The sequence below is a fragment of the Manacus candei genome, unplaced genomic scaffold (assembly GCF_025592945.1).
Source record: "Manacus candei isolate 608988 ecotype Guabito, Panama unplaced genomic scaffold, ASM2559294v1 h1tg000003l, whole genome shotgun sequence".
NCBI lineage: Eukaryota > Metazoa > Chordata > Aves > Passeriformes > Pipridae > Manacus > Manacus candei.
Window position 1 is genome coordinate 18,378,194 of NW_026138051.1, and position 26,775 is coordinate 18,404,968.

Genomic DNA, 26,775 nt, shown 5'->3' on the forward strand with positions numbered 1-26,775 from the left:
CCCCCGCCCCGCTGTGCGCGCGGGAGCGGGGGGGGCTCTGCGCGTGCGCGGCACGGCCCGAGGCGGCCCGGGGAGAGCGGCCGGGAATGGGCCGGGAGAGAGGGATGGTCCGGGGGAATGGGGGGAGAATGGGAGTGAGGGGAATGGGGAATGAGGGGGAATGGGAGTGAGGGGGGAATGGGGAGTGAGGGAGGAATGGGGGGGGAATGGGAGTGAGGGAGAAATGGGGAGTGAGGGGGAATAGGGAGTGAGGGAGAATGGGGAATGGGGGGAATGGGAGTGAGCGGGGAATGGGAGTGAGGGGAATGGGAGTGAGCGGGGAATGTGGGGGAATGGGGAGTGAGGGGGAATGAGGCGAGAATGGGGAAGGAGGGGGAATGGGGAAAAGGGGGGAATGAGGGGAGAAGGGGGAGTGAGGGGGAATGAGGGGGGAATGGAGAATGAGGAGGGGGAATGAGGGGATGGTCCTGAGGGGGGAACGGGGGTGAGAGGCGGAATGAGGAGTGAGGGGACAGTCCAGGGGGGCAATGGGGGAATGAGAGGATGGTCCTGGGGGAAAATGTAGGGGAGTGACGGAGGAATGAGAGTGAGGGGCCAATGGGGGGGAGTGAGGGGATGGGCCTGAGGGGGGAATGGGTGTGAGAGGGTGAAAGATGGGAGTGATGGGGATATGGGGGGAGTGAGGGGAAAAGGGGGTGAGGGGGAAGGGGTGCGTAAGGGGGACATGGGGGTGCGAGAGGGTAAAAGGGTGAATGAGGGGAAAAGGGGGTGAGGGGGAAGGGGGAGAGTGGTGGGGGAAATGAGGTGCAGGATGAGGTATGGAGGTGAGGGGGTGAAAGGGGCAGTGAGGGGGAAAGGGGATTCAGAGGGTAATGGAGCAGCTGGGGGGAAAGGGGGTGAGTGAGGAGAAAAGGGGCAAATGAAGGGAAAAGGGGCGAGTGAAGGAGAAAAAGGGGAGTGAGGGGGAAGAGGATGAGGGGGAAAGGGACAAGTTGGGGAAAAGCAAGTGGGGGACAGGTGGTGAGAGGGAAAAGTGGAGAGTGAGGGGGAAAAGGGAGCAAGTGAGGGGAAAAGGGACAAGTGATGAGGAAATTAGGTGAATGAGGGGAAGGGTTGAGTGTGGGGAAAAGGGACAAGTGTGAGGAAAAGGGGCAAGGGAGGAAAATGGGGGAGTGAGAGGCGGAAAGGGGAGAGTGAGGAGGGGAAAGGGAATGAATGAGGGGCAAGGCAAAGGGCTGAGTGAGAAGGAAAGGGTCTCTCCCCGTGCATCGATCCGGAAAAAGACACCAAATAAAGCTTGGCCGGGATCTCCCGAAGCCCCGGGGAGTGTAAGGGCTCTTCAGGGCACTGTTTCATCAGGCAACAATAAAAACACCATCATTCTTCCAACATCTTCCTCCCAAACACACCCTCTGGCACCTTTTGATAAGAAGCACTGGCTGTTTTGCAGCCACCAAGGCCAAGGGCTGTGAGCAGAAGCTGTTTTATTTGTACCAGTTGGCCCGAACACCCAGTCCAGCCCTGGCACTTGTCAAGGTTTGTCCTGGTTTTTGCTGGTCTTGAGATGATTTTGTCGTTCTGTTAATTGTCAGGTGTTCTGGGAAGGTCTGGAACTGTGCAGAAAACGGGATCTCTGGGAGCAGGGTGCCCTGTGCCACCACACAGTGGCTGTGGTGCCAGCTGGGGTTTGCCTCCATCTCTGTTCAGTCACTGGCAGCATGTTTCATAGCCATTCATTTATGTATTTATTTTACTTACATTGTATTTATATAATATTATTTCTTAATAAATAATAAATTATTATAAATTAATTTATAATAAAGTATCTTATTAGTTGTTGTGTTAATATATTAATAACGAATAAGTTACTTTGTAATAGTTTTTATTATATTATTATTATATATTTATTATTACTATATATTTGAGTTCATGTGAAGTAAACTAGTCAGGGTTTGTCCCCACAAGCAGCAGGATCCTGAGTGAAATAAGATCTTTCTGTGAAGGAAAATATGTCATGTAGGAGAAATCTGTGTGCAGGTGACCCTTCTCCACAGGCATGGGGATACCAGGAAATGGGAAGATTTCCCTCTTTAAATCAAACTTCTTTTTTGTTTATAAGGGGTAGGTCAGTAATTTTTCCAAAGTTCAGGCCAAAACAAATCATGAAGCATAACATTTAAGGGTTGCTGGAGGTTCTTTTTGGGTGATACAGGTTGTTAAGGGGGGAAAAACACCCCTTGAATCCTTTGTGATGCTACACAGGGTTATGGATGACAGTTCTGAGCTTGGTCCCCAGGAAATGTGTGAGGAAAGGACAAGGAGGACCCCCAGGACCAGCAATCCAGACCCCTTGGTGGGCACAGGGAGGATTTCTCAGCTCAGGGCCCACTGAGGATTGTAAATTATGGAGTTGTAAAGGTTGGAAAAGCCCTCCAAGACCATTGAGTCCAACCCTTCCCCAGCACTGCCAAGGCCACCACTGACCCATGTCCCCAAGTGCCACATCCACAGGGCTGTTAAATCCCTCCAGGGGTGGATGGGGACTCCACCCTGCCCTGGGCAGTTGTGCCAGGGTTGGACAATGTTTTTGGGAAGGAATTTTCCCAACATACAACCTAAACCTGTCCTGGCACAGCTTGAGGCCATTTCCTCTCCTCCTGTCCCTTGTTCCCTGGGAGCAGAGCCTGACTCCCCTCACATCCCCCCTCCTGTCATGGGGTTGCAGAGCCAGAAGGTCCCCCCTGAACCTCCTTTTCTCCAGGCTGAGCCCCCCCCAGCTCCCCCAGCTGCTCCCAAACACAGAGCACTGGGGATCAGGGTTCCCTTTCCCCAGGAAATCACAGGTTTTTAGGACAACCAGCCAACTGAAATCTGTGGAGAAGAGCAGCCCGTATTTGCCGAGCCCAGCCCAGCTTTGAGGCCGTCCTGCAGAGCCTTGGGTGACTGCTGGGATGGGCCACCAAGGAGCACAAATGGCCCAGCCCATGAGCTCGGAGGGCACTGCCAGGAGATGTGACACGAGACACGGGGCAGGGAGGGACAGGAGAGCTGAGGCTGTTTATTAGAGCTGAGCGCTGAGGGGAGACAATTCCTGCAGGAGACACGGAGCTGGGGGGAGACTGCACAGCATGGACAGCTCCTGCTCCTTGTAAGGCTGTCAGGAACAATGGAACCATCCAGGAACACATCCCTTCTGCAGCTTATCTTCTGCTTTGGTCCTTTAAACAATCCCCCCCCAACCCTGGCGGAGCAGGGGCTGCACCAGTCCACCCCCACCCCCGGGACCGGTCCCAGTAAGGAACTTCTGGATGTGGTTTCCACATATTCTTCCCTGTGAGGGTGGGGAGGCCCTGGCACAGGTTGCCCAGAGAAGCTGTGGCTGCCCCATCCCTGGAAGTGTCCAATGCCAGGTCTGGTGTCCACCTGGTCTAGTGGAAGGTGTCCCTGCCCCTGGCAGGGAGTGGGACTGGATGGGCTTTAAGGTCCCTTCCCACCCAAACCATTCTGGGATTCTCTGCTTCCCGATGCTTCCCATGGGAAAACAGTAAGTCTGTTTTTCTTTTAAAACACAGAGGCTGACTTTCAGGATTTGGCATCCAGCATTCCCAGCCTCTGAATTAAGAGCTAAAAGGACACAACTCTGATTTCTGTGAGTGGAAGTTCAATTCTGTGAGTGAGCATTTTTGCTGTAAATAATTCACAGCCATGAGGGGCACTGGGCAAAGCCTTGGGAGGAGTGGGGGGACACTGGGATTTCAGTGGAGCTCTTTTTGGGAGAGGGAATGGAGATGCCCCTTCTCTGGCACATGAGACACCTGCCCTCAGAGCTGGGTTAAAGGAGCAGGGGAAGGACAGTGTTATCTTCCCAAACAGGCAGCACTTGAGGAGGCAGAAGAGGAATTAAAGCTGACACACAATTAGAGTAGAGCCAGCCTGCCAGTGCTCCTGGAATCCCATGGAAAGCAAATGGAAATCAGGCAGAAGCTATTCCTAGGCTGAATTTGGGGGTGAAAGAAGTAGAAATAGGCTTTTGCTAAGAACTAAATTCCAACCCTTCCCAAGAATCCAAATGTAGTGTTGAAGGCCCCCGGTGCCCATGTGCCAGCTCCCACAGCCCGGCTGCACACGGGAAAGAAGGAAAAATAGAACCAGGAAAGGCCCGTGGCAACGAGCTCCCAGAAACCTGAGGAGCTCTGCCTGACTCCCAGACCTTTGGAAAACCAGCTCCTGGAGGATGAGGCTGCCTTGTCTCATTCCCATCATTGTCTCCATGCAGGTGACAGTGGCAGGGTGTTAAACTCACTCATGGCCAGGGGACAGCGAGAGGGGAAAGAACTGGAGGAAAGCAGGAGAGCAGGAATTCTGCTATCTTGGCCAGTCAGGAGCTGCCAGCTATATTCCAATGCTGCTGTGGACTTCCATGGGCTGCCTTCCCAGCTCTGCAGAACCCTGGAAGCAGAAAAGGAGCAGGTGAGCACGTGGAGCAGGGTGAATGGAGGTCAGTGGGGCAGGGATGGGCTCACCAGTCACATCACATTACAAGGAACAAGGAGCAGTGAGGCAGGAGCCCCTTTCCCTCCTCCTCCTCCTCCTCCTCCTCTCAGCAGCAGGAGGACAGGAGGCCTCTACAACCCAGTGCAGGAGCTGCCATGGTGCCTCCTGCCCCTTCCAGCTAATCAGACAAAACCAAACCGTGTCCAACCCACTGATCTGTTGGCAGAGTGTCCAGCTCCAGTTTTGCCAAAGGTTTTCCTCTCAAAGGATCTTTACACAAAGGAGTAGCTGCACCTGCCACCGAAGTGCTGCTCCCTGTCAGAGGAATGTTACAGCTCCAACCCCCCCGCAGCAGGTCAGTCCAGGACACAGGGAGGGACCTTTAATCACCTCCCAAGAGGACTCTCTACCTCTGAGGGACACTTCTGTCATCACTCAAGCCAGCCCCTGCCTGTCACCCCCGGGAAGCTGTTTGTCACCAAGATTCTGGCTCCAACTAACACCCCCAGGACCAGCTCGAGCATAATTCTGCAACAAGGTCACTGCTTCCCACTGAAGGGCCACAGGAAGATCCCAGCATGGATCTCTCAGGGTTTAAATGCCCTTCAGTCAGGGAACCCTGAGCTCTCACCCCCTGCTGACCCCAGAAAGGGGCACTGCAAACTCACCTAGAAGAGTTTCTCGTAGCATTTGTCGCAGTGCACAATGTCCCGGTGGATGAATATTTTATCCAGGAGATCTCCCATTGCTTTGTGGCAAATTCCACACTGCCAAAGGGAAAACAAGGAAGTCAGACAGCAACCAAAGCCCCACAGAGTAATGACAGCAGGGAGAGAACAACCTCTGCATCGTTTTGTAAGGGGCTGAGGGTGTGACCTTTGAGGCTGAACAGCAAAATGGATCTGGAGGCCTCCCCATCCCTCCTCCTCCCACCCTCCCCATCCCTCCTCCTCCCACCCTCCCCATCCCTCTTCCTCCCACCCTCCCCATCCCCACAGACTGTCCCTGTAAACCTTGCAAGCTTTGAGGCTTCAGCCAGCCCTGTGTTGGGGCACAGAGGCCACAAAGCAGCAAGTCTGCCCCAGGGACAGCACCATGAGGGTGTCCTGAGTGTGCTGCTAACGATAAAGAATCCTCCTTGTTCTAACACACATTTATTCCAGCCCCTGAAAAACTTGTGGGGATGCAACCAACACCTGGGACTGCCCAACTTCGTTTGCCCCGACGCGACACAAGCATTTGGCACACGCTGGATCCATCACTCTGAAAGCCTGAGGATGGAATTTGCACCAGTATCCTCCCTCCCCCTCCATTCCCAGCAGCTCAGGGAAGCAGTAGAGAGGTTTACCCTGAAGCAGTACTCGTGGCAGTGGATGTTCAGGTGCTCTATGATGATCTTGGGGCAGTCTCGGATCTCCCGGCTGCAGTAGCTGCACACGGGGTCACTGGGCCTGGGCAGGACAGAAGGAGGGATTCCTCTGCAACACCAGCTGGTTCCAGTCCCAGCACTGGTGGCAGAGGCTTTTACCAACCCCTGTGAGCAACCAGCTCCCACATGTGGCAAGTGACAGTACAGAGGGACAGGTGCTGTCCCAGGGGTGCAGGACAGGTCTTAGAATCATGGAGTGGTTTGGGTTGGGAGGGACCTTAAAGGTCATCTCCTTCCACCCTCCTCAAGTGGGCAAGGTCATCTCCCACCAGCCCAGGTTGCTCCAAGCCCCGTCCAACCTGACCTTGGACACTTCCAGGGATGGGGCAGCCACAGCTTCTCTGGGCAACCTGTGCCAGGGCCTGCCCACCCTCACAGGGAAGAATTCCCTCCTAATATCCCATCTAACCCTGCTCTCTGTCAGTTTGAAGCCATTCCCTGTGTCCTGTCACTCCAGGCCCTTGGAAATAGTCTCCCTCCATCTTTCTTGCAGGCTCCTTTCAGGTCCTGGCAGGCCACAATTCGATCACCCCAAAGCTTCTCTTCTCCAGACTGAACAACCCCAACTCTCTCAACCTTTCCTGCCAGCAGTGCTGCTCCATCCCTCTGATCACCCTCCTGGCCTCCTATGGCCTCTCTGACTTCAAGGCAATGTCACTGTATTTTCCAAAGATCTCTCCATGTTGCTGTTCCACCAAACTCCCCCTCCAATATCCTCAAAAAAATCAAACCCTTCCAGTCATTTCTGGGTCAGGGTTTGCTGAGCCCCCCAAGGCAGCCCCGACCTGTCCTACCTGTGCAGGGGAGCACGGGACAGGTAACTGTGGTGGCTGTAGCTGGCTCTGTCCACATCAGTCAGATCCACAAGGCTGCCACTGGAGATGGAGAAAACACAGGAAGAGAATCTCAGCTGGAATCATGAATCATGAATGCAGGGATCTGGAATGTCCCAGCACCTGTTCCTTGGGGAGAAGCTCCCCGAGTTTCCTTCCCAGCAGGTCAGCATAGGACACGAGGAAGGACATTTAATCACCTTTAATTACAACTCTGCACCTCTAAGGGACATTGGGAACATCCTGGAGGAGGGAGGGAGCAGGAGGAAGCAGTTTCTTTCCCTGCTCCATCATTTAGTGTTGCCCTTTCCATCAGGGAAATGCCTCTCCAGGGCTGGTTAGAGGGTCAGGCAGCCCGTGCTGGGGGTCCCACTCCAGGAGCTGGGAAATGGAGCTCAGGAAGGGGCTTGAGAAGAGCCAAAAACTTGGGCAGTGCAAGCTCCCTCTGCTCTCTCCCTTCTCCAGTATATTCCACACCCCATGCTCCCACCCCTTGCCAGCCATCAGACCATCCACCAACCAGGTTATCTCATTAAAAAGTCAGAAAAGGCAGGATTAGGTGGGCTGGGAGCAGGGATACAAGGAGGGGGAGCATATTTTCCACTGGCAAAATCCTGCACCGGTGGCTGGACCAGCAAAGCTGTGAAATCCTGCCTCCAAAACACTCACCAGCAACACTCCTCTGGATGTTCTCTGGAAATAGGACCTGTTTTCATTGCTCACTGAACTCCCAAACCTTGCCCTATTCTGCAGGAAAAGGCAGGGAGCACATCCCCAGTCTCACCCAGCTGAGTGTTCCCTCCCTGCCTGGCTTTCCTGGATATTTGGCTTATCTTGGGCTGCTGACAGCAGCTTTGCTGAGCTCCAGGACAGGCTGGAGATTTCCAGGCTGTAATCAGCTCCCCCAGGAATGCCAGCACAGCGCTGAGGGAGGCTCAGTGCCAGCGGGGGAGCATCAAACTGGGGTTAACTGGTGCCACAGCACTGGAAGGATGATTTACATCGGGCCAAACCCTGCTCTGGGCCACGCTGCTGCCAGTCTGGAGCAGCTTCACTCAGTTACCTTCAAGCAGAACACAGAAGACTGAAGATTTAAGCTTGAAAACAGCCTAATTTAACTTTTTTAAACTCAAAAAATAACTTTTTTTGAGCGAGAACCCCAAACCTCCACGTTTTGCTCCCCACTTCCAACCCTTTGTTTCCGTGTTCAGGTGCCCGGTGAAGCCTCACGGTGGCCAAATATGCAGCCTGAAAAACCTGCAGGGTGGTGTTTGCACCCACCTCAGAGAGCACCCCGCTCCGAGGGGAGCTTCCCTGCCCCCTGGGAGCGGTGGGACAGAGGGAGGAGCTGTCACAACGGGTCCTCACCCAGCAAAACTCTGCTCCCCAATTAACAGGGCTAATTAACTGCGGAACACCGAGTGCTCCAGCCCCTGGAGCCGGGTGGGAGGTGTGAGCTGGCAAAGGTGTGAGCTGGGCTGGGCACGCGTGTGTGTGACACGGGGGGGACACGAGTGTGTGACACGGGGGACACACACGAGTGTGTGACACGGGGGGGACACGAGTGTGTGACACGGGGGACACACACGAGTGTGTGACACGGGGGGGACACACGAGTGTGTGACACGCAGGGGACACACGAGTGTGTGACACGGGGGGGACACACGAGTGTGTGACACGGGGGGACACGAGTGTGTGACACGGGGGGGACACACGAGTGTGTGACACGGGGGGGACACACGAGTGTGTGACACGGGGGGGACACACGAGTGTGTGACACGGGGGGACACGAGTGTGTGACACGGGGGGGACACACGAGTGTGTGACACGGGGGGACACGAGTGTGTGACACGGGGGTGATACGAGTGTGTGACACGGGGGGGACACACGAGTGTGTGACACGGGGGTGACACGAGTGTGTGACACGGGGGGGACACACGAGTGTGTGACACGGGGGGGACACACGAGTGTGTGACACGGGGGGGACACACGAGTGTGTGACACGGGGGTGACACGAGTGTGTGACACGGGGGGGACACACGAGTGTGTGACACGGGGGTGACACGAGTGTGTGACACGGGGGGACACACGAGTGTGTGACACGGGGGGGACACACGAGTGTCCCCGGCCGCTCCTCGTACCTTCCGTAGCGTGGGGAGGCTGGAAAGCCGCCGGTGTTCACGTACTCCTTCACAAAGAGGATCCCTCTCCTGAGGAACCAGAACGGGAAGCATTTGCATGAGAAAAGAGTGGAGCTAATGAGAGACCACGCGTGTGTGTGCCGGGCCACGGGAGGGGATGCTGCTGTCCCGGGATAAATCCCGGAGAGCGGGCACTGTTGCTAAAGAACACCTAATACGCTCCTCTAATTACCCCACCAAAACAAATCAAGTTAATTAGGAAGAATGGGATGCATAATGTAACCCTTTCATCCGGTTATCCGCCGGTTTTGCAGGGATAAATCCTCCCCAGCTCGTGTCAGGATTACGCACACAATGAGCGCGGAGAGAGCTGGCGGTTCTGCCCGCGGGCACCAAACCCGGCTGGCACAGCGCTGCTTCCCGGCGCTGCTCCGCCTCTGGAATGTCCCCAGGGTTTTCAGCCAGCGCTGGTTTGTCTGGGGATGGTTTTGCTCCCTTTGCATATTCATATCCCCGCCTCTCCCCGCTCCCGGTTTCAGAATTCCATGCCCCCTGTGCGTGCATCTGTGCCCAGGCTGAGCTCTGCCCTGTGCCCCCAGCTCTGCCCTGTGCCCCCCGCTCTGCCTGCAACCACGACACGAACTCATCAGGCTCTTTCTCCGCGGGGCATTTTCACTGCTGCCGAAAAGCTACAATTAATCCTCTCTCCTTACACGGGCAAACTAAGCCCTGGCACAGCTGAGGAAAGAAAAGTTCTTCTTTGTATTTTTTTAACTGAGAAAAAACACTTTCTGTGTCACAGAAACATGAATCCCAGAATGGTTTGGGTTGGAAGGGCCCTTAAAGATCATCTAAAAGGACCTTAAAGCTCATCTTGTTCCACCCCATGGGCAGGGACACCTTCCACCAGCCCAAGTTGCTCCAAGCCCCATCCAACCTGGCCTTGGACACTTCCAGGGATGGGGCAGCCACAGCTTCTCTGGGAAATCCATTCCAGCACCTCACCACTCTCCCAGGGAAGAATTCCTCCCTTAAGACACTCTCATCTCAGATTCTAATGTGGAATATTGATGGAGAGCTGGGTCTGAGCTACTGAATAACTTTAGATAGGATCCCAGGATTGTTAAGGTTGGAAAAGATCCCCAAGTCCAACCGTCAGCCCAGCAGCACCACCATGGTCACCACTAAGCCATGTGCCCAGGGGTCACATCCACAAGTTTTCTGAACACTTCCAACGGATGGGGACTCCACCCCTGCCCTGGGCAGCTGTGCCAGGGCTGGACAACCCTGTCCATGATGAAAGTTTTCCAGTATCCCACCTAACCCTCCCCTGGCACAGCTGGAGGCCGTTCCCTCTCCTCCTATCCCTTGTTCCCTGGGAGCAGAGCCCGACCCCCCCGGCTCCCCCCTCCTGTCAGGGAGTTGCAGAGCCAGAAGGTCCCCCCTGAGCCTCCTTTTCTCCAGGCTGAGCCCCCCCATCTCCCTCAGCCTCCTGCTGCTCCAGCCCCTTCCCAGCTCCGTTCCCTTCCCTGGACACGCTCCAGCCCCTCATGTCCTTCTTGTGAGGGGCCCAAAACTGCCCCAGCACTGGAGATGCCTCAGCAGTGCCAGCACAGGGACGGGCACTGCCCTGGTCCTGCTGGCACAGGTGCCAAAGGCTGGGATGCCCCCCCTCCCAGGATGGCTCTGTGCCCCCTTGGCTCTTTACCCGGCAGTGCTGGAGTCAGGATGGAACCCGGGGCTGGAGAGCCTCTCACTGGAACTGGAGAGGAGCCTGGTGGGAGAGGGAAAATCTGTGAGCCACCACAGGAGCCAAGCTGGCAGGAGAGGACCTACCCCTGCTGCTGGGAGGGCAGGTTCATCTCACAGCCCTTAACTGGCACCAAACCAGCTCCCTGGAGAAGGGGTTTGGAAAAGTCTCATTTATAGGGCCATGGGAGAGATGATCAATAAGGACAATAAGATCTTCCAATAAGGACAGACTCCAAGTGAGTCAGGCAGCCTGAATGGGAGCAGCTCTGGAGGGATTTGGCACGGGATGTGCAGCAGGAGAGGAGCAGCTGGGCCGTGGTGGCCAAAGCCAACACCACTGTCCCCAGGCCAGTCCTTGGAAAAGCTGCAGAAGGGGAAAGGTGGCAAAACTATGGAAAACAGCCTGGCCCATTGGCTCAGCCATGAGACCTGGGCTGTTTGCCTTGCAGGGAGGAGGCTGCTCTTTCCTGGAGCCATTCCAAGGCTATCCAGGGATTCTGTGCCTCCCCTTCACACCCACAACATAGTGCCCAGTCCAGATCCAACGCTCAGCCCCGTGGTGGCCCCATACACGTGGGTGGGCTGGCACTGCCAGGAGGGACTGCAGGAAGCCCTGGGCAATGGTATTCCATACTGGATAGCTCCTGCCCTTCCAACAGCCCCCTTCTGGGAGCAGTTCAGTCATTTGATCATTGATTTTCTGGGGACTTTCTGGGGACACTGATCTTGTCTCTCAACGTCTCTCTTCACTTTGAGCTCTTTTTTCCTGTAGCAAAAGCCAGTTCTTGGCCAGGCACCAGCTCTCCATCCTCCTGCCCCTCTGCTCTGGCATCCTCTGCATCTGGGAAACCTCCAGAGACCAGAGATGGATCTATTCCAGGCCCTGTGCTGGGCAGCTTTTGCTAGGAATGCTTTAAGAGTAGGTCTGTGCCTCTGGAATGGTTTCCACTCCCTGGAAACCGTTTCTCTCTTAGCTCTTGGCTTTGCTTCCTGGCTTCTCTTCCCCAGATTTCATGGAAGTTTCCCTCACAACCACCACAGCTGCCCCTTTACCTGGTGCTGTTGTAGTTCAGGCTGTCCATGTAGAACGGCACCCTGTGGCTTCTCTGGGCCATGGACATGCTGGGATCTCTGGGAAGGGAGTCGTGGCTGTGGGAAGGAAGTGGGGCAGCCTCAGGCTCTGATCCTGGGCACGTGAGGGATCCTCACAAGTGCTGGGAATCTTGGCTGAATGTCCCTGCTGGGCCCCGAACTCCCCCACGCTCCACAGGCATTGCCCGCTCGGGGAATCGGGACATCCCAGGGGATGAGCAGAGGGAGCAGTGGGGTGGTTTGGGGTTTGGAAGGTCTGGATGCCCCCCCTGACTCACCGCCCAGCCGGGGGGGTGAACTCCCCGTGCCCCCTGGCCCCGTCGGATCGGCTGCTCCCGTCGGAAACTCTCCCTTCGGGATCCAGGGTGGGCCTGGCGAGGAAGAGCAAAGCCCTGAGCACGTTGTAGTGCCCGGAATCCCCACCCAGCAGTGCCCACCATGGCTCTGTTTGCTGGCTGTCGATCATCTCAGAGGTCTTTTCCAACCACAGGGATTCCATGGTGCATTCCCTCCACACCCCACATTCCATGCCCAGGAGAGCAGCCCCCAAACCCAACCCCTGAGCATCGGGACATATCCAATGAACATATCCAAGATTGTTTCCTTCCCACTGCACCCCCTCCACATGCTGCCAGCCCTGCCCATTTTCCCTTTCCCAAGCCAGAAATCCTTAGAAGAATGGCTTTAACCCATGGGCACAGCTCAGGCTCTTTCCACAGGGAAAATGAGCCCATGGCTGATGGTCATGGGAGGGCAGGGTTAGGTGGGATATTGGGAAGGAATTCCTGGCTGGGAGGGTGGGGAGGTGCTGTCACAGGTTGCCCAGAGAAGCTGTGGCTGCCCCATCCCTGGAAGTGTCCAAGGCCAGGTTGGATGGGGTTTGGAGCAACCTGGGCTAGTGGAAGGTGTCCCTGTCCATGGCAGGGGGTGGAACTGGATGGGCTTTAAGGTTTCCAGCCCAAACCATTCCATGATTCCCTGATTCTGTGAAATGTTGTCTCCAACCCTGCCAGCTGAGTTGAGGAGGATCTCAAGGCTCTCAGGAGGATTTTAATTCCAAGGCCTAGAGCTGCTGCTGGTGAGGTAGGAATGTCTTCCCCAAAGTTCCTCATGTTGTACTTTGTCCCAGGTGCACAGTCCTGTGACAGGCCCAAATCCATGATGATTTAATACTCCTGTTCCCTCCGGGAACAAAATCCTGTTCTCACTCCTCGATGGTACAACCTGGAGCAGAGTTTCTGTCAGATCATTCTGGACCAGCAGCTTTCCCTGCCTCTGCATCTTAAACCCTCCATGCCCAAACCTTCCACCCCCAAACCCTCCATCCCCAAACCCTCACCTCCTGGTGCTGAACACTTGGCTGTCCACGTAGGCCGGGATCCTGTGGCTGGGAGCTGTCCCAAAGAAGGGCTGGGGGTCCTGGTACAGGGGCACAGGGTGTTGGCTCTCATGGGCACTGAGAACACTCTCTCTGGAGCTGAAGTCAGACCTGCTGAAGAATTAAAACCAATTTGACCATAAAGCCAATGACTGCCTGTGCTCTGCCCCCCTCACACAGGGGCTCAGGGTTTGCCAAGGCTGGATCCTGCCTCTTCCTACAGGCAAGAAGGAGAACCTGGAACACGATTTTGTTAAGAGAAACACAGAATCCCAAAGTAGTTTGGGTTGGGAGGGACCTCAAAGCTCATTTCATTCCACCAGGGACACCTTCCACTAGCCCAGGTTGCTCCAGCCTGGCCTTGGACACTTCCAGGGATGGGGCAGCCACAGCTTCTCTGGGCAACCTGTGCCAGGGCCTCCCCACCCTCACAGCCAACAATTCCTTTCTATATTCCTTTGGTGAATATCATCAGATTAGGCACATTTACTGGGGCCAGGACTTCAGCCAGGTGTGTATCAAGGAGCAGGAAAGGCACAGGACGGTGGTTTGGGAGCCACTGATGGCAGAAACAAAGGGATATTCCCACTGTACCTGGCTGCCCCTGGGCCAGGCTCACTGTGCCTCCAGTCCTGGGGACCGTCTGTGGTGGGGATGGTTTGATCCTCGTGGGCTGGAGTGACCCTGGGGGGGAGGAAAGAGCTGCATCAGCTCCAGAACCTGTGTCTGAGCCTGTCCTCTGAGGGAGGAAATGCAGGGACACCGTGGTTATAGAATCCTAAAATCCCAGAATGGTTTGTGCTGGAAGGGACCTCAAAGATCATCCAGTTCCACCCCCTGCCGTGGGCAGGGACACCTTCCACTAGCCCAGGTTGCTCCAACCTGGCCTTGGACACTTCCAGGGATCCAGAGGCAGCCACAGCTTCTCTGGGAAATCCATTCCAGCACCTCCCCACCCTCACAACCAACAATTCCTCCCCAATATCCCATCTATCCCTGCCCTCTGGCAGTGGGAAGCCATTCCCTGTGTCCTGTCCCTCCATCCCTTGTCCCCAGTCCCTCTCCAGCTCTCCTGGAGCCCCTTTAGGCCCTGCAAGGGGCTCTCAGCTCTCCCTGGATCCTTCTCCAGGGGAACCCCCCAGCTCTCCCAGCCTGGCTCCAGAGCAGAGGGGCTCCAGCCCTTGGAGCATCTCTGTGGCCTCCTCTGGACTCCTCCAGCAGCTCCACATCCTTCTGATGTTCAGCTGCAACAACTCCTGTGTGAAATCCCTGCAGTGCTGAGGGTCTGGGATGAGGGGGCAAAGGTGGCCCTGGCAGTTTATGTTGGTTTGGGAATTCACTAAGCCAAGAAATGAGCATTTGTGATGCCTTTGGACAGGGTAGCAGGAGAACTCTGGGGATGGGAGGCACTATCCTGGTTCCCTGACTCCCCACCTGTCCCGGCGTGGCTCCGACTCGTTGGCACGTGGGGTCTCTGGAGCAGGAGTGCTGCTTCCTCCAGGTCCAGAGCTGGACCTGCCAAGACAGGAGACCCTTTAGAGTCTGCAGAAGCACCACTGTGCCCAGAATTCCTGTGGGATGTAGATGCAGCCTCAAGAAAAGTGCAATATCCCTCCATAGGAATGTGCCAGATGGAATCATGGAATCGTTCAGGTTGGAAAAGCCCTCCAAGATCATCAAGTCCCACCCTCAACTCAGCCCCACCACCATGTTCACCATGAAATCACGTCCTCAGATAATCCAAAGAGAAACAAGACAGAGGGAAAATCCAGACCTGTTAGAAAACAGGGGCTGAAAGGAAAGAGAAATAAAGCTCCTGATGGGCTTCAGTTCCCTGTTCACCCTTCCCAAACCTGACACCTGAATTCTGGGTGTTTAGTTGCAACTATTATGGGTTATCCAGCAGTCCTGTGTTCTGTTTCAGTCTGCTCAGGGTGTGAGATGGCCTTGTTTGGGTCCTCAGCTCCCTCCTCCCAGCGTGGAGACTCCCAGCCCCAGCCCCAGCACCCTCAGTCCCTCCTCCAGAACCCCCTGCAGCAAATCCCTCCGTGTTCTCCCACCAGGAAAAGCAAATCCCAGTCTTTCTCTTGCCTTCTTTCCATGAATTCTTCGCTCCTCACATGGAATGACATCCCCTTGTCCATGTCCCTGCTCCCACCAGTGCTGTCCTGGGACCTGGGGAGAGGAACACTCTGCTTTACACCTCCGGGTGAAGATGTTGCTCACTGAGACACAGGTGAGGAAGCCCAATTTGACCAAAGGCCTCAACTCTCTCAAATTTAGGGGGAAAATATGGACAAAAGCAAAGAAACCCTCAAAGTCCTTCCATTTGGACACTCAGCCCTGCCTGGGGAAGTTCAGAGACCCAGGGTTACCACAGAGGTGTCACCCCATGCCAAATTTTATTGCTTCTGTTGGCACATGTCCCTAGAGACAGGCTCTGCTCCCAAATTTAAGGTCTAGGCAGCAAATCCTGGCAGTCCAGCTGGACAGGGTTTGCTGGCTCCAGCTAAGGAGGATCTTTTCTCCCAGGTTTTCCTATAAAACCCTGACAAAAGGTTCACCCAGTAGAAGCGGCGCTAGAATCAGGCACAAAAATGCCCCCACGTTGCACAAGTGGAGGTTTAGGTTGGATATCAGGGAAAATTTCTTCGTGGAAAGGGTTGTAAAGCACTGGAACAGGTTGCCCAGGGCAGTGGTGGAGTCCCCATCCCTGGGAATACTCAGAAAATGGGTGGATGTGGCACTTGAGGCCACGGGTCGGTGACCACGGTGGTGGTGCTGGTTGATGGTTGGACTTGGTGACTTTAGAGGTTTTTTCCCACCGTAACAATTCCATGATTCCATGAAAAGAGGAGCCTGGGAGAAGATTTTTAAAACAGAAGCCTGGGACAGGATTTTATGAGTGTGTGTACGTGGGGGAAGACACGCAAGGAATGAACCCTCATCCTACAGGAAAAGGCAGGGGGATTATCCAGTTCCTTACCCGACCATGCCAGGCTCATGGGCTGTGGGTTCCTGTGCCCTGGGCAGCTCTGGGTGGGCACCATGGCTAGCAGGTCCTTGGCCCCTCTCAGTGAGGCTGGTTGAGCCTGAAAACCTAAAATAAAGATCCATGATTAAGGCAGTGGAGAAAATCCCTGCTGGGGTTGGGGGGGAAGACACCCATTCCCAGGACAGGAGCCACCAGGCCAGAGCTATTCCCAACATCCCAGAAGAGCCAACACCCCAGTCATCCCAGTCCTTACTCGTTCCAGTGGGGCTGGAGCTGTGCTGGGCCCTCAGGGCTGGTGGAGCTGCTCCTCTCCTCGTACCCCAGGACAGACCTGCCAACCAGAAAGGCCCATCACATCCCTAAAAACTGGCACTGGAGGATACTCTGCTCACCAGGCAGGGCTTGTGCCAACCTGCACCAGGACCTTCTTTCTGTCACAACAGTTGCATTCCCATATATTCCAGCTGCTTCCACATATCCCTGCTGCCACTCCAGCATCCCTGAACATTCCACTGGATTATCAGGGAATAAAAAGGGACTGACTGAACCCCACCAAGAGGAGGAAAAGTCTGGAGGCTGTGGCTTGTGTCATAGGAGATGGAGAAGGATTTAAACCTCAGTTGCCTCCATCCTCGGGGCAAAAGCTGGGAGAAGGAGCCTCTTTCTGTGCCTGCCCATTCAGGTTTCCCTTAATCCTCAGCCCACTAAATTCACCCCACTCCTACCTTTTAAAGGAATATTCCGTGTCCTCTCTGTGCACAGGGGCTCTCTCAGTGGGAGGAAAAGGGACATCAGGCTGCAAGCTGGACCTGTCCAAAAAACCAAGGAGTTTCCAGCTTGACAACTTTCCAGAGGCTTTGAGGGGGGTTTGTATGGAATCACAACACTGCAGTTTTATCAGCCCAGAAAACAGAAAGGAATTGTCTCAGGGAACTGATTTTCCCCCAGAAAGCCCCATTGTCACTCTCCCTAATCCAGAAGAAGAGAGGCTGTTGGTGGAACATGGAATCAGGGACTGGTTTGGGTTGGGAAGGACCTCAAAGCTCATCCAGTCCCACCCTCTGCCATGGGCAGGGACACCTTCCGCTGTCCCAGGTTGCTCCAAGCCCTGTCCTTGAAATCTGCTCAGCTCAAGAGCTTTGATGAGCCAATCCATGGAGTAAAGTCCCAAAATAATGGATAAATAAGAGAGAAAAGCAGCTCCAGGGAAATCAGTGTTTGCTGACCACAGCAGCAACTCTGCCCTGCCTCCGACAGTGTCAGGGGAGGAGATGCTCCAAAATCCTGTGGGATGGAGACACCTTTGAGATCAGTGCTAAAAGCTGCTGAATCTGCTCCTGGAAAAGCCCTCCAGGACCATCCAGTCCCCCCCTGTGCCCGACCCCCACCTTGTCCCCAGCCCAGAGCTCTGAGTGCCACAGCCAGGCCTTCCTTAGGCACCCCCAGGGATGGGGATCCACCACCTCCCTGGGCAGTTCCAATGCCTGACAGCCCTTTCCAGGAAGGAATCCTTCCAGAATTCCCAGGCTGCTTCTCTGGGAAGAAGTCATGTAGCAGTGAACAGAAAGACTCTGTTCCCACTGTTTATCCACACGGGATTTCCCATTTCCAGCTGCTTTGTTGCCCAATGTGGATTCTGCTTCCAACTCTACTCCTGACAAGCTATTTATTCCCACCCCAGCTTCCCTCTGGGAGCAGATCCAGTGCCATGCCCAGGCCCTGAGGGTGCAGGGTCAGACCTTCCAACATCCAGGGCAGGAGGGGGCTCGTAGTGATGGAGCAGCTCGTCCGCAGCATCCCCAGGTCTGTCCCTGGAATCAGAGCTGGACCTGGAACAGGGGGAGATTGGTGGGTCCCAACAGGGAGCTCAGCAAGTTGGAGAACAGAGTAAGAAGCAAAAACACCAAACAGGAGGTTTTCCTGTCTCCAATGTAACACCTTTTCTTCCTGCTCAGCTCAGGGAATTTCCTGAAGGGCTGAGCCATAAATCCAACCAACCCATCCCCGTGTCAGGAAAGCAGCTGGAGGATCTCAGTCCAACCTGAGGGGGTGGGTCAGGCCCACCCCTCTTTAGTGCCCTGACATTTGTCAGTGCTGGGTCAGGAGAAGACCCTCCTCACTCTAAAATCAAGGAGAAAAAGTGAATTTCACATTTCTTTGACACTTACTTGGGTGGGTAAAACCCATTGTTGGCTTCTGTGTGCTCAGGGAAGCTGCAAAGGAGAGACACAACTTTAGGAAGCAGCTTTGGGGAATGTTGTGCAATGATTTTCCCATGCATTTCGTAAAAGAAAGGAGGGAATCCCTAAACTTCCCAGGCATGTCCCTGTCCACAGGGAAAATGGTAAGAAACTTTGGGAAATTCAATGCATGGGAAGTACAAATTTGGTAACTGTTGCAAAAGTAAATAAAGAGGTGGAGGTTGGAGGCTGAGACATTGAGTGTGAACCTCTCTGTACCGTTAAAACCAGAAATAAAATCCATTCCACAACGGGTTTACACTTGGGAATAAACCTGGATTTTTTTTTTGTATTATTGAAAGTGAAAAGGAACAAAATATCCCACAATTTGATTGAAGAGGGCAGTGTTTTCTTTATTCCCTCCCTTAAATGAAATTTAGAGAAACTGCTGCAGTTCTGCAAAGCCCACATTGAATGTGTTTTTCCACCAGCAAATATCCAGAGATTCCAGACAGCTCCAGAGCAGCAGTTGCTGATTTGCACAACAGCCACTAAAGGAATCTCAGGAGGAGATGGGAGGACTTTACCTTCCATTCGTGGAAGCCACGGTGGCTCTGGGGGCCTCGTCCCATGGGAAGGGCTCAGGCTTTTCCTTCAGAGCTTTGTCACTAGAAAAAGGAAAATTCCAGTGAAAACGTGACCTGTCAGCATTTCTGATGGATCATTCCACAATAATGTGCTGATATTTAGTTGAGAAGAGCCCAAAACGGGGCTAAATCTGTATATCAGGACAGGAGGGTCAACCATCTGAGCACAGAGGGCCTGACTGCAACTTATGGATCATGGAATGGTTTGGGTTGGAAGGACCTTAAAGCTCATCCAGTTCCACCCCCTGCCATGGCCAGGGACACCTTCCACTAGCTCAGGGTGCTCCAATCCCCCTCCAACCTGGCCTTGGACACTTCCAGGGATGGGGCAGCCACAGCTTCTCTGGGAAATCCATTCCAGCACCTCCCCACCCTCACAACCAACAATTCCTTCCCAATATCCCATCTAACCTTCTGGCAGTGGGAAGCCATTCCCTGTGTCCTGTCCCTCCAGGCCCTAGTCCCCAGTCCCTCTCCAGCTCTCCTGGAGCCCCTCCATGCCCTGGAAGAGGCTCTCAGCTCTCCCTGGAGCCTTCTCTCCTCCAGGGCTCCCCCAGCCCGACCCTATTCCCACCTTTCCCTCTCCAGCCCCGTCACGCTGTGTGTCCGTGTCCTCCCTTCCCTGCCAGTTCCTCCCTTGGCAGTTTGAGGTGGTTTCAGCCCTGAGGCATCCCCGAATTCCCCTGGGAGCCTGGCTCCCAGTCAGGAGCAGCTCTGTGACCCCAGGCAGGCACAAAGGGGGCCTTGTATTCCGGCTGCTCCCGCAGGGACACGCGGGGACACGGCCGTGGCTCTCAGCTCAGCGCCCACCACAGCCCAGCCTCTACCTTTCCTGGAGCACTCCAGACTTTGCTCCAGCCTGGGATGGCACTCTGGGGACATTTCCAGCCTGCCTGTCACTGCTGGGGGTGCAGAGTGAGCAGCAATGAACTGTGTGTGCCCCACAAAGTCCCCTGGTGACCCCCGGCCTCCCACAGCTCCTGAAACACAACAGGGGAGGCCACGGGGGTAGCTCTGCCTGTTCCAGCCCAGCCCAGCCCCAAATCCAGAGGGCTCACCCTGGGAACAAAGGGAGCCCTGCCAATGTGGGGGATATTTTAGAAACCACAGAATCCCAGACTGGGACCTTAAAGCCCATTCTGTTCCACCCCTGCCATGGGCAGGGACACCTTCCACTAGCCCAGGTTGCTCCAAGCCTTGTCCGACCTGGCCCTTGGACACTTCCAGGGATGGGGAGTCAACAATCAAGAGCCTCTCTGGAATTCTCCTGTGTGCATTCCACAGGACCAAGGAGAGGCAGATCCCTCTCTCTCAGGAGGGCCAGAACCTTCCCTGCCCTCAGCTTTGAATTCCCTGTGTCACCTGTCCTTTGGGAACCTCCGTTAGCCTTTAAATTCCCAATCAGTTCCTTGTTCCTCAGGTTTTCCTCCACACAACAGAGCTTTCCACACTTCCCCACCCCCTCCAGATTTCCCACAGAGGCCCAGAACCCACATCAGCAGGAGCCACTGGCCACTGAGGGTCAACACATCCCCTGCAGGTGGAAAAACTCCCCAGGGAATGGCAACTGGAGCAGGAAAATAAAATGAAACGCACGACCAAGAGTGTTTAGGGACTGAGGCAGAGAGCAGGATCCTGCAGGGAGGGGAAGGAAGGGTGGAGAACACCGACAAGCTGCAGCTCAGCCAGCAGATGATGCTCTTGGAATGCAGGCCAGGCTGGAGGGATCCCGTCCAGGGGACACCAGGAGCAGGTGGATGCTGTTCCTGAGCAAAGAGCTCGTGTGGAGCAGCACAGAGCAGCCCCTCCCCACTCCTTACCTGTCCCCACGCTGTGTCACAGCCTCCCAGGAGGATCTCCCGTTCAGGGCCTGGCTGTCCTCACCATTCCTGCAGGGAGAACAGCAGGAAGTGTGAGGGAGGGGGCTGAGGGGCAGCCTGGGGCACAGGGACTGCACAGGGGGGTGTTTGTTGGGCTGGTGCTGCCAACAGGGCAGGGATTGGGGTCAAACAAGAGCAGGTTCAAAGAGCTGCAGGTTTGGGCTCATTTCCTCAGCACAGAGAACCAGGTGATGTCCAAGCTGTGGGAGGTCCATCTGGGAATGTTTCCTCCCAGACTGCTGATGCTTTTGGGAAGTGCTCCTCTCCTCAGCTCCCTCTGCTGAGTTCTTGCTGTGTCCTGGATGTGTCTCCAGGAAAACCCCTTCCCAGGCAGAGCCAAACGTCCCTTTCCTGGGGAGCCCGAGGGGCCAAGAGACCCACCTGATTCCAGCAGAAGTGGAGCTTCTCCCTGAATTTTCCCTCAGGGATGGGGATGTTTGGCTCCTGCTGCCTGTCGTGGGGCTGCAAGAGAAGGGAAAGAACGAGGCTGTCACCCCTCATCCAACCAGCTCCCACTGCAGCTGCCCAAAACTGTCCTGCTTGAAGAGTCCCTTTTGGGAATGGAGAAAGTGGAAATGAATCATCACTGTTTTCAACCCACTCATTTACAGAGTTATCTTATTGAAACCTTTAAATTGAAACCACTGCTGTTTGCCAGGAATATCCACCTCCTGCAGTGACACCCCAACAAAAACACCAGAAGCAGGGAAGCAGCAAAAAACACTTCACCATGTTTGCAGTGAAAACCATTTCACCATTTTTTATACCACATTCATGGATTCAGTCAAAAAAAAAAATGGAAAACAACTGAAAATTATTCCCCTACACCTGTTTTGGCAAGAAAGAGTTCAGCTGGATGGGGCTTGGAGCAACCTGGGGTAGTGGAAGGTGGAACAAGATGAGCTTTAAGGTCCATTCCAAACCATTCCATTATTCTGCTTTTGGGGTTTTTCCTTTCACATCCTGAGGTTTTCTCTCAGGATGTTGTGAAATCCTTGGAGGACATGACACGGATTTTAGACATAAAACCTTTTTAAAACAGCTCTCTGCATCTAGGAAAAGGTCTTCTATGTTCAAGGCTGACAGATTTGGGTCATTTCCCCTTCCTGAGGGGGACTCTCCAACCTACAGCCCCCAGAATTATCCCAGATATCCTGGCTGTGCTGCACTTACCTGGAGGGAGAGGCTGCTGCTGCCTTTGGCTCATCCCAGGAAGATCCAGGGGTGGTTTTCCTTGGCCTGTTAGCACTGACAAAAAACCCAAACGACAAAGCATTAAAGACAAGGGATTTTTAGGAGCTTTTTTCCCATGGGGGTCCTGCTTTCTGCCCCACAGCTCTTGTCTCTCCCTGGGCAAGGGCTCCCAGGGGTGTCCCTGTGCCCCGTGGCACTGCTGGGACTCACACCTGCCTTTCTGCTCAAAGACCCCGTTTTACAAACTGATTTTTCCCCTTTACCAAAAGCTGCAGCTCTTCCTACACCCAGCCCATGCATTTGCACAACAAACTCCCCCAAAAGGCACAGCTGAAAGCTCAGAATTCCCCAAAATCCAGCGATGTGAGGGAAGGAGGGAAACTTCTCCCCAGCCCTGCCTCAAACCTGCCCCACAACGGCACCGAAATCAGCGCTGGAATTCCACAGGCAGCTCCTTCATCCCGAAAATAAAGCAGCTGGGGCTGAAAGGCCCCATTTATTGGGCTCCCTGCTGGGCCCACGAAGGCCCAGAGTGGCAGAGAAGCTCATAATGCCCTGCCTGGCATCCAGCCACCCCTCGGAGCAGGGACACGGAGCTGAATCCCAAATGAAACGGCTCTGCCTGAAAACAGAGGAGGATTCTCCCTCCCAGGGCAAATATTCCCAGTTCAGCCAAATCTTCCTGCATCTCCCTCAGCCCCACACCCTGTGCCAGCTGCTCCTGCCCAGTGTGGGCTGAGGAGGTCTGTCATTCCATGGCAGGAACATTCCAGGTTGTCTGTTTGTCCCTGGGAGAGGGACTGGGGCCAACACCTGCCCTCAAAATCAGCTTAAAGACAATGAACCTCCCACCCCCCTCTGCTCACACCCATCACAGCAGAATAACCAAACCTCAGGCCTAAGAAAGCTGAGCTGGCTCAGGGGGTGGGAACACCAGGATATGGAGTATTTGGGATGGGGGTGAGGGGGGCAGTTCACACAGCCAAGCTGGGCAGGAAGAGAAAACCTTTGCTGTCTCAGGGCTGGGCGAGGGTTGCTCTGACTCCTCCTGGGATTGTCTTCCCTCAAGGGCCACCAGGCTCATTCCTGGTGGAGACAGGACTGAGGGGGCTGTGGAGGGAGATCAGGAGGGGCTCAGTGCCAGCTTCTGCCTCTTCAACTCCCTGAGAGGCCTTAATGTTGCACTGAAATGTTAAAGGTGACATTCAAGGCCGTTTGTCACCCCCAGGGCTGTCACTTGGTACTCGGTGACACTGCCCTGTCCCTTTGGCTGCCCCTTTGTTTCCCCAGGAGAGCTGAGGTCATCATTCACTTTGGATTCTTTCCCTAGGAAAGGACAACCAGGATTTCAGAATCATGGAATGACAGAATGCTCTGGGTTGGTGGAGACCTTAAACACCTCGTGCCACCCCCTGCCACGGGCAGGGACACCTTCCCCCAGCCCAGGTTGCTCCAACCTGGCCTTGGGCACTTCCAGGGATGGAACAGCCACAGCTTCTCTGGGAAGCCTCCTTTGCAAACCTTCCATCTCTGGTTGTGCTCAGGGAGCTGCTGCCTTGCAGAGAAGTGCACTTATCCCCAGACCAGCGTGCCCTGGCATCCCAGTGCCCTGTACCCCAGTGCCACCCTGCTCCAGGCAGAGTAAATACCTGCTGCCATCCGGCACAGCTGGACTCCTCCTCTGCTGCCCTTCCTCCTCTTCTATCTCAATCCTTTCCAAGGGGAAAAAGAGAGACAAATACCACGTTGTTTCCTGTTTTCCCCGGCTAACCCAGGAGGTGTGGTCCTGTTTTCCCTGGAGCTGTGTTTGCCCTGTTTCCCCCCGGGGCAGGTTGTTCCTGCTCCTCCTCCTGAGCTGAACGGAGCCAGGTCAGAGACAGTTTTACAACCAGCATCATCTGAGTGCTTGAATTCCAGAGAGAGACATTTCCCTACCCCACTGACAGCTTTAGAAGTGGAATGCCTGAAGAGCATTCCCTGGTTGGCCAGAGTCAGATTCCCTGGAAGCACAAAGTCTCTCCATGTCTCACGTTGTCCATAACCCAAAGCACCATCAGTGTTGTTTTCCCACTGTTTATCTCAAAAGAATCCCAGTGGGATCCAACCCCAAGCATCCTTTTTAAGGGAATTGTCCCTCCTCTGCTTTGAAACACCTGGGATCTGCTATCCCAGCATTTAACCTGGAATATCCACAGAACCCACTCCAGCAGCGCTTCCCGAGGGCCCACGACCTACCTCTTGGCAAACAAGGGTGGGAATTCCTGTGTTGGGCTGCTGTGAAGGAAGGATTGAGGCAACAGTTAGAAGTTTGGAGGGAAAAAACACACCTTGGGCAGGGGCAGAGCCCCCCAAATCCCTGACCCAGCACTGCCCCAGGGGCTGCAGGGTCTTGTCACCCCCTTTGGGCAGAGCTGGCAGTGCCCAGGGGGGACACATTCCAAATCAAATAATACAAATGCAAATATACAAGTAGAAAAAGCAGCTGAGAAGGAAAGAAGCTTCCCCAAAGGGCCTTTTTAATTGCAAATTGATACAATTTTTTTAATTGTTCTCCCAGCAGGCAGACCTGGCTCTTCCCACAGCACACACCGCCCAGTGCTCCAGAGGAACCAGCAGCCAGGGAAAAAACACCCTCAAAGTCCTTATAGACCCTGTCCAAGCGCTTTCCATGTCCTTACACATCCTATCCAAGCACTTCTCCCACCCTGGGCACCGCTGAGTGCTGCTGGCACATCCCCTCCCTGCTCCTGCTGCACCTCCCTCCCGGTGCCTCGTTGTGTCACCCAGAGTTATGTCAAGAGGAAAAGCATTTCTAGTGAAAGCAGCCTGCAAAAAACCCACAAAAAACCCCACCCCATCACAGCTCCTGGGAGAGCAGAGACCTTGAAAATCTGCTTTTTTTTTCCCTCCCAGGGAAGAGATGGACAGCAGAGCCTTGGGCACCAAGAGCTCCCACACATCCCTCACGCTCCTGTGAGGTTCTTCCCTCCTGTGAACCCACACGGGGGGTTCTTTTTTTCCCCACAGAACTATTTTGAAGCTGCAACTGAGATCAGGGGCTTGTAAATGCAGCTCTTGTCCAAACACAAACTGTCACAAAGAGCTGCTCCATGCTGGAGGCAGTTTATGTTTGTTCTGATTTCTCTCGTGCACTCAACGAGATTGGAGAGAGCACTTTAAGAGTTGAGGCTGAAAATTGGACTTTCTATTTCAGAGCTCTCGTGGTTTTTCTTTTCCTGAAGTTTCACCCCTCTCAGGGAGGAAGACTTGGAGGATTTCCCCAGTTCTGCAGAAAGCTGCAGATATCACAGGATCATGGAATGGTTTGGGTTGGAAGGATCTTAAAGTTCATCCAGCTCCACCCCCTGCCAAGGGCAAGGACACTTTCCACTATCCCAGGTTGCTCCAAGCCCAGTCCAACCTGACCTTGGACACTTCCAGGGATCCAGGGGCAGCCACAGCTTCTCTGGGCAACCTGTGCCAGGGCCTCACCACCCTCACAAGGAAGAATTCCTTCCTAATATCCCATCTAACCCTCTGGCAGTGGGAAGCCATTCTCTGTGTCCTGTCCCTCCATCCCTTGTCCCCAGTCCCTCTCCAGCTCTCCTGGAGCCCCTTTAGGCCCTGGAAGGGGCTCTCAGCTCTCCCTGGAGCCTTCTCTTCTCCAGGTGAACCCCCCCAGCTCTCCCAGCCTGGCTCCGGAGCAGCCCTTGTAGCATCTCTGTGGCACATCCTTGGCAGCTGCACCTCCACCATTACCACGGTTCCCTTCACCTTCAGAGCCTTGGGACCAGCCACCATTCCTGTGAGACACCTCCAACAGCCCCTTCCCAGCTCGTGCCCCTCCCTGGACATTGGAGACTCACCCATTGCTCTTCTTGGCCGCCGACAGGACGTAGGCACGTTCCCGGCCGGCCGAGCGCCGCAGGACACTGTTGGCAGCCTCAGTCCTGCAAGGAGGGAGAGACAGGGTCACATCCTGCTCATCCTCACCCTGGCTGAGCTGCAGATTCCAGGAATAACCCAGAGGAGGCTGGTGCTGACCCTGGCAGAGCTCCCACACTCTGGGGAGCAGAAATCAGAGAATCGTCAAGGTGGGGAAAGATGTTCCGACCATCAACCAGCACCACGGTCACCTCTAAACCACCTCCTCAAGTGCCACATCCACAGGTTTCTTAAACACTTCCAGGGATGGGGACTCCACCACTGACCCCTCTTTCTGTGAAGAAATTACCCTAAAATCTCCAGTCTCCATTGAGCCAGAGCTCAGAGCAGTGACAGTGTCTTAACTTCTCCTTCAGTCTCGTTCCTGCTGGACCACAGCACTTCCACGTGCATGGAAAGCACCAGGGGGGAAAACCAAATACTTCCTCTTGCAGGAGGGCAGAGAGAGTTTTCCATTCTTTTCCCAGACCTGGATTTTTGCAATATTGGATACCATGGGACAGAAAAAATGGGAGACAGGACACACTCTGTGTTCACCCCAACAGCAGGAGCACTGGGAGCACTGAGAGAGAGCAAATCCCTGAAAGGGCTTCTGATGGTTTGACCCCAGGGGGCAAATGACCCAGTTTTCATCTGTACAAGGCTTGTGTCTGAGGAAAAGGGGCTTCAGAGGCTCAGCTGGAAGCAACAAGAGAAATCAGACCTGTTCTTGTCTGCTGCCCCATCCCTGGAAGTGTCCAAGGCCAGGTTGGACAGGGTTTGGAGCAGCCTGGTCCAGTGGAAGGTGTCCCTGCCCATGGCAGGGGTGGGACTGG

General features: G+C 54.6%; 1 protein-coding gene across 8 annotated transcripts in view; it reads right to left on the minus strand.

The window, feature by feature from the left end:
* Nucleotides 1–3,031: 3,031 nt before the first annotated feature.
* ZNF185 (zinc finger protein 185 with LIM domain) overlaps nucleotides 3,032–26,775 on the minus strand; it is a 43,019-nt gene continuing 19,275 nt past the window's right edge. For 2 of the 8 annotated variants that reach the window (XM_051790703.1, XM_051790712.1), the window contains 24 exons: nucleotides 25,882–25,965; nucleotides 24,251–24,289; nucleotides 23,665–23,727; nucleotides 21,995–22,069; nucleotides 21,203–21,283; nucleotides 20,762–20,830; nucleotides 18,882–18,962; nucleotides 18,283–18,327; nucleotides 17,854–17,943; nucleotides 16,840–16,923; nucleotides 16,368–16,445; nucleotides 16,106–16,219; nucleotides 15,211–15,294; nucleotides 14,554–14,634; nucleotides 13,714–13,803; nucleotides 13,081–13,233; nucleotides 12,020–12,112; nucleotides 11,703–11,798; nucleotides 10,606–10,671; nucleotides 8,898–8,966; nucleotides 6,718–6,798; nucleotides 5,843–5,945; nucleotides 5,163–5,261; nucleotides 3,032–4,449 (listed from right to left, as the gene is read on the minus strand). In XM_051790703.1, coding sequence (XP_051646663.1) covers nucleotides 5,163–5,261; nucleotides 5,843–5,945; nucleotides 6,718–6,798; nucleotides 8,898–8,966; nucleotides 10,606–10,671; nucleotides 11,703–11,798; nucleotides 12,020–12,112; nucleotides 13,081–13,233; nucleotides 13,714–13,803; nucleotides 14,554–14,634; nucleotides 15,211–15,294; nucleotides 16,106–16,219; nucleotides 16,368–16,445; nucleotides 16,840–16,923; nucleotides 17,854–17,943; nucleotides 18,283–18,327; nucleotides 18,882–18,962; nucleotides 20,762–20,830; nucleotides 21,203–21,283; nucleotides 21,995–22,069; nucleotides 23,665–23,727; nucleotides 24,251–24,289; nucleotides 25,882–25,965 — 1,918 coding nt within the window. In that variant the 3' untranslated portion in view covers nucleotides 3,032–4,449. The remainder of the gene's footprint in view (nucleotides 4,450–5,162; nucleotides 5,262–5,842; nucleotides 5,946–6,717; nucleotides 6,799–8,897; nucleotides 8,967–10,605; nucleotides 10,672–11,702; nucleotides 11,799–12,019; nucleotides 12,113–13,080; nucleotides 13,234–13,713; nucleotides 13,804–14,553; nucleotides 14,635–15,210; nucleotides 15,295–16,105; nucleotides 16,220–16,367; nucleotides 16,446–16,839; nucleotides 16,924–17,853; nucleotides 17,944–18,282; nucleotides 18,328–18,881; nucleotides 18,963–20,761; nucleotides 20,831–21,202; nucleotides 21,284–21,994; nucleotides 22,070–23,664; nucleotides 23,728–24,250; nucleotides 24,290–25,881; nucleotides 25,966–26,775) is intronic. The other 6 variants (XM_051790721.1, XM_051790727.1, XM_051790735.1 and 3 more) reach the window with 6 other exon arrangements.